General features: G+C 45.0%; 1 protein-coding gene across 2 annotated transcripts in view; it reads right to left on the bottom strand.

The window, feature by feature from the left end:
• PDE4A (phosphodiesterase 4A) overlaps positions 1-4,505 on the bottom strand; it is a 488,291-nt gene extending 483,786 nt beyond the window's left edge. Inside the window, exon 1 of one of the 2 annotated variants that reach the window (XM_075272636.1) lies at positions 4,389-4,505. In XM_075272636.1, coding sequence (XP_075128737.1) covers positions 4,389-4,430 — 42 coding nt within the window. In that variant the 5' untranslated portion in view covers positions 4,431-4,505. The remainder of the gene's footprint in view (positions 1-4,388) is intronic. The other variant, XM_075272637.1, reaches the window with a different exon arrangement.
• Between the last annotated feature and the right edge of the window lie 1,495 nt (positions 4,506-6,000).

Below are 6,000 nucleotides of genomic sequence, written 5' to 3' on the forward strand. Positions count from 1 at the left end.
TCAATATGCAAATGAGGTGTTTGGAGCAATGAGCACCAGTGGATCCAGTATAGAAACACTAAAGTCCACCTAATAAGTGTGGAGGTGTTCACCTATCAGGAGACCGAAGTTACAATGGCCCTTGTTTGCAAACTTTTGGCCAATAAATTTTTCATACCTTTCAACAAGGAGGTGGGTGGCGGTGGTTGCTTGCACTTTCTCTGTGGAATACCCCTTTAATGTTACTACTTTAGATTCTGCAGACGAGGTGCCTACTTGGAGTTACCTAGTATCTTCTCATAAGGTACACTAGATACTAGGGTCTCCCTCATCCCGTTTTTTTGCTTCGATCTTTCAATAGCATGCAAATAATTCTTTCAGATTCTTGAAGTGTGAAAGAAGATTCTGTAAGATTATAAAGAAGAGGCCGCTATAATTTTTCAGAAATATTCCCACCCTTGTCCATAGACAGTGTCTGGTATTGCAGATCAGCCCCATTTAAGTGAATTATCCTGAGCTGCAATGCCAGACTCGGCCAGGTGTTAAGAGTGGCGCTGTTTCTGTAAACAGTCCCATGAAATCCCTGTAAGAGTTCAGCTCCTTGAATGCTGACAAAGGAAAGACACTGGCATTTACGGGCAGCGTCTGCCATGATGTGGCCTGGTTGATGATGCAAATATTTGATATTTCCAATTAATTTTAATGACTCTGGCAGAGATTATCATCAAGTGGAAGTGATCGCCTCCAGCCCTGGACGCGGAGATGATCACTAGATGAGGACACAATTAATTGGATCACACACAAAGTCGTAGCCTGCGATCCCAGCCTTATTGTAAGCAATGTGTCATTGCCCTGTGGGGCGGCCATATTAGTGGCCTAACCCGATTATCCGCGCCCTTGACTGTTTTTCGCTCTACTTGTCATAGTTTAAAGCTCTACATAATAGGCCTCATTTATAAAAAAGTAGCACAGGCAAAAAGCAGAGGAGTTGTCATAGGAACTAGTCAGATCACTGCCGTCAATAACTAATCTAAACTAGGATACTGACAGCTGGCATCTCAGGACTTACTAAGGGCACAATCTTGTCATAGATGAGGTCTTAGGCTCCATACACAGCACCGAGTGTGCCTCTGATGCTCCTCCAAGGGGGGCGTCCGATGGTCCGTTCACTTCCAATGAAAATAGAGCAGGTCCTATCCTTCTCCGAGGCATCAGAGCCCCATAAAGGTGAGTACATCACGAAATCCATATGACTGCATTCTGCTGTATACTTGGGCCCCACATCAGATGCATGGGGCCTAGGGGTCATCACAACCAAAGCTGCATTCAGAAGTTGTCCTGTTATCTCTCCTGATCACGTCTCTATACTGCCTCCATACCTATAGCAGCAGAATGTTCTAGGAAAATGGTGCAGCAGTTTCACACTAGCGTCAGGGTGTCCATTGTTCTGATCCATCAGAAAACCGAAACAATGGAGAAACGGATCACTAACATAGTGTACACCAAAGGAGCCTGATGGACCCTATTGACTAGGGGGGCCTTTGGGTGTCCTTTAACTTAAATCGCTGGATGAAAAAAAGTCACCCATGCTGGAGATTTTGCTAGATAGAGTTGCTTATGCTTGAAACTGGTATAATGTTATATGATAAGATGGCGCCTGCATCCAGGAAGGGTGCAAGAAAAACAAATGCTTGGCTTGCAGCCAGAAGACAGCTCCCAGGTTACCGCCCAGGACCGGGAGTAGCTGGTAATATATGGAACTGCTTAAACTTTTTCTGTTTGATTGAGATGCATCATACCAATCAGGAATGAATATGAAACTTACATTGTTGTTATATCACTTCCTTTCTCTTCCCCACGTTGTTATAGTAAAAGTGCATCAGTATTTCCTTCTTGGTTGTGAGAGCAACTAATACCAACATAGTGTGTCTGGTGTCATTTCCTTACTGCTGGCACTCAGCCTATTTAATTAGGATGACGACAGTTACCCAGGATTACTGGTCAATTAGTCATAAACACAGCTTTGACCTTATCACTACCTGATTCCAAAAGGAAGCATGCAGAACCATGAATACAGCTCTGAACGCATAAGTCATTCAGAATCACGTTAGTAAAAGATAAAATATTTGCCAGGTTGTTCTAAAACTGGTAGTACCCGTATTTTTCGGACTATAAGACGCACTTTTTTTCCCCCAAATTTGGGGTGAAAAGAAGGGTGCGTCTTATAGTCCGAATGTGGCGCCTGGCATCCGCTGTACTAGAGAGACGGATGCCGGCAAGGGATAGATGCCGGGGCCTGAGACATCGCTGCGCTCCTCTGCCCTGCATGAAGCCAGCAGCGGGAGGAGTGATGCTATGCCGCTTCTCCGTGCCCCCGCCGCTGGCTTCATACAGGACAGTGGAGCGCAGCGATGTCTCAGGCCCGGCACCTGTGCCAGCGTCTATCCCTCCCCGGCATCCGCCTCTCTAGTACAGCGGATGCCGGGTCAGTATCGGTGGCCCCTTCTCCCCCGGGGCCAAGTCCCCACCGGCCCCGTACCTGTAAAGTTGCAGGCCGGCTCCTGCGCGGCGATATCGCAGGAGCCGACCTGTTCGGGTGAGAGCCGGGAGCCTAATGAGGCTCCCAGGCCTGTCACTGCTGTGTTAGTATTGCGGCTGGTCTCTATGACCAGCCGTAATACTAATAGACAGAATGTCCCATAGACGGCAATACAGTTGTATTGCCGTCTATGGGACTTGCAATCAAGTGACCGCAGGCTCAAGCCCCCGGGGGGGAATAAAATAGTAAAAAAAAAAAAAAAGCTTTAAAAATATAAATAAAAGTTCTAAATCACCTCCTGTCCCTAGAAAAAAAAAAGAAAAAGAAAAAAAAAATATATATATATATATATATATATATATATATCTCATATACCACCGGGGTTTTTTTCAATACAAGGTGATCTAAGCAATAGATATTCTCCAAAATGGTATAACTAAAAAGTACAGCTGGCCCCGCAAAAAAAACACTCTATGCATCCCCGTACAGCTGCAGGGTCACCTGTCAATGTGGCCTTGCAGCTGTTGCAAAACTACAACTCCCATATATTAAATATTTTACCATTTTTTGCTTCAAAATTTTTTTTCCCTATTTTCCTCCTCTAAAACCTGGTGCGTCTTATAGTCCAGTGCGTCTTATATCGTCATATCATTACTAGGCGCCAATTCTTTGATTTTTGCGCAGTTGGAATTTTTTCTCTAGCTCCCACCATTCCTGAGCTATCAGTGCTGTCAGTTTCAGCACCCGATATGCTAATTAGGCTCTCTACTGTCAAGTGGGCGGTCCTGGGCTGGAGCAGATAGTCTGGGGGCTAAGGCAGAATCAGTAGCACTGCACTTATTAAAGGATGTGTGGAGGTTTTGAAAGATCCATTTTAAAGGAGTTTTCTGGGAATTAAATACTGATGGCCTATCCTTAGGAGAGTTCATCAATCTCCCTGGTTTTGGACCCCACACAGACCTGATTCTAAGTATAGGTCATCAATATTTAATTCTCAGACGCCCCTTTAAATGTAAAAGCCCCATGCACATAATAAAAAGTGGGACTTCATCACTCTCCTCCAACAGAGGGTATTGGGCGAAGGAAGGATCGGTCATGTTGAATTTTAATGCTTAACTTTTTGCTCTTAGATCAGACAAGTGGCCACCATACCTGTAGGTGTATAGCGTTTTGCTCACCTCTTTCCATGAACACATGCGCGCTCAGCCAAACTGAAAAGCTATGTATATGGATGAGTTAGCATTCCTCTGCCATATTGAAGGCCTATGTTTGCCTTAAAGGGGTTGTCCAGGCTATGCTAAGGGTAGGCCATATATACCTTATCAATGAGCCGGCAGCCATCAGATCAATGAGCTGTATGGATCCACTTGCAGCACCTGTATGATACACAATACAGGAACGGTCAGAAGAACGCTCCCTCCCTTAGCATAGCATTTGGGCGCTGGGTGCTATATAGGGATGGAGCTTTCTGCTTCCGGTTCTGTATACTGTGTATTGGTCGGGTACCGGAAGTGGCTCCCTACATCTGATCGGTCTGCGGTTGGCTCTCAGCCCCCCCCACCAGTCAGATATTTATGGCCTATCTTAAGCCTGGACAACCCCTTTTAACACTATAATATCTGTAATGTTTTGATACTTGTCAGTTTTGGCTGAATCTTCGCTTTTGCTCGATTCAGCTAATTGTTTGTGTAGACATTTTCAGCTGACTTTTATAGTCCCTGACCCTGTTCAGAATGAGTTACGCCGGCATGTTCAGATAACATTTCTAATATAATAAAACCGACATAAACCATACTAATAAAGGGAACATGTTCTGTCTGCAGGAGCCAAGGCAGCCCCCGAGCACTTGCACTCTGGAATCCCATCTTACCTCATCTCCCGAGACAGTCAGAACGCTCCTGCTTTTCTTCATGATAAACCAGTGCGCATGGGGTCACACCAGTGCCCCCCTCAGCTCGCAGGCATATAGGTATCGCAGTCTTTTTACTTCTAATTACAGCTTGCAATCCAAATACCAAACCCGGTGCTAGTAATCCTGCGTTGTGTCACCAAATAGGACAGCAATCCAGATTTTTCCACATCAAAAGCCTAGATGGAGGCCCTAATCCATATGGAAATCTGTGTTCATACTTCTAGAATGTGACATATGTAATTACATCCCATCTTGCAGAGTATCGTAGAGACATCAGCTCGCTCAGGGTTTGTTCAGCAGCTTACAATTGTAATCCCAGCCCTCTTGAAGAAATGATGTATCTCTATCTCTTATGTAAAGAGGTAAAAAAAAGATGTCCGCCTGCAAATAAGAGAAGAGACATAGGTTAGTCGCTTCTAGACAAATACTCGATCTCCAAGAGTATAAACATGGTTTATAAGATCTGATTATGGAGGGCAGCACAGGCAATGGTGGCACCAATAAGGCGATGACAATGATAGGCAAGAGGTGACATCATTACCACCCCTAAAAAGATGGAGTCCATTGCTCTTAGGACCAAATAAAGTGATAAAACAGACTTCTCTACCAGACTTATAGACTTTACATATTATGGTCCATCAAAATGGCATCAGTTTGGGGTTTGGTCAATTTTAACACAATGAGTCTTTCCCATTATACTGGAAAAGACAGCACAACATCATACACAAAAGGTAGGTCAGACATCATAGGCTTAGATACACACACTCAGCTTGCAGTGTCATGATAGGCTTTGATACGGTCACGGTTGTGTAAGTGTTCAAGCAACCGTGATACCGAAAGCTGCTAGCACCTCTAAGGAAATGGGGTAGGAAGGCTGTCCCTGGCGCTACGACAGCGGACTAGGCCCTGCCTGAGGGTATTGGTCAACTGTACCCAAGCTAAGCTCGGCCCTGACAACTACTTGCTCTCTAAAAGCAGAGACCTAACAGACAGGTGGAGTGAGAGCTGAAAAGAGGCTAGGGACTGGGAAACTAGAGGTTGCCGCCTCCAGCGAAAGAATAGATGCAGCTGCAAACAGTAACAACTAGGAAGGGACGTGCTGGAGAACTAACAGGTGCAGCACAAACACAGACACACAACAGGGATTCAGGAGAGGAAAAGTGGAGTAGTGAGGAAAGGGTATCACAGGACAGGGGCAAAATAAACCTGAAGCACTAAACAAAAACTCACTAATACCGAAACAGACAGGCAACCAGAAAATACAGGACAGGGGTTGAGCAGAAATGTTGAGGGTTAAACAGACTCTCACACAAGACAAAACTCACACCACTTCCAAATCAGTTCCTGAAACTGTGCAACTTCCACAAAACTCTCCTCCTAAACTGGGCCAAGAATTCTAGTGGGTAACAACAGAAACCAGTGAGGACTGAAGCCAGCAGTGAGTCTTTTACAGACTCCCCATAGGTTGATGACAATGTCAAACACCTGAGGGTCACTGTGACACCAAGCCAGCTCAAGTATACACTGAGGCAGATACACAACATCTAACTGAGCAGCTCAGTGGTAAAGA

This window comes from Leptodactylus fuscus, chromosome 5 (assembly GCF_031893055.1).
Source record: "Leptodactylus fuscus isolate aLepFus1 chromosome 5, aLepFus1.hap2, whole genome shotgun sequence".
In the NCBI taxonomy this organism is placed as follows: domain Eukaryota; kingdom Metazoa; phylum Chordata; class Amphibia; order Anura; family Leptodactylidae; genus Leptodactylus; species Leptodactylus fuscus.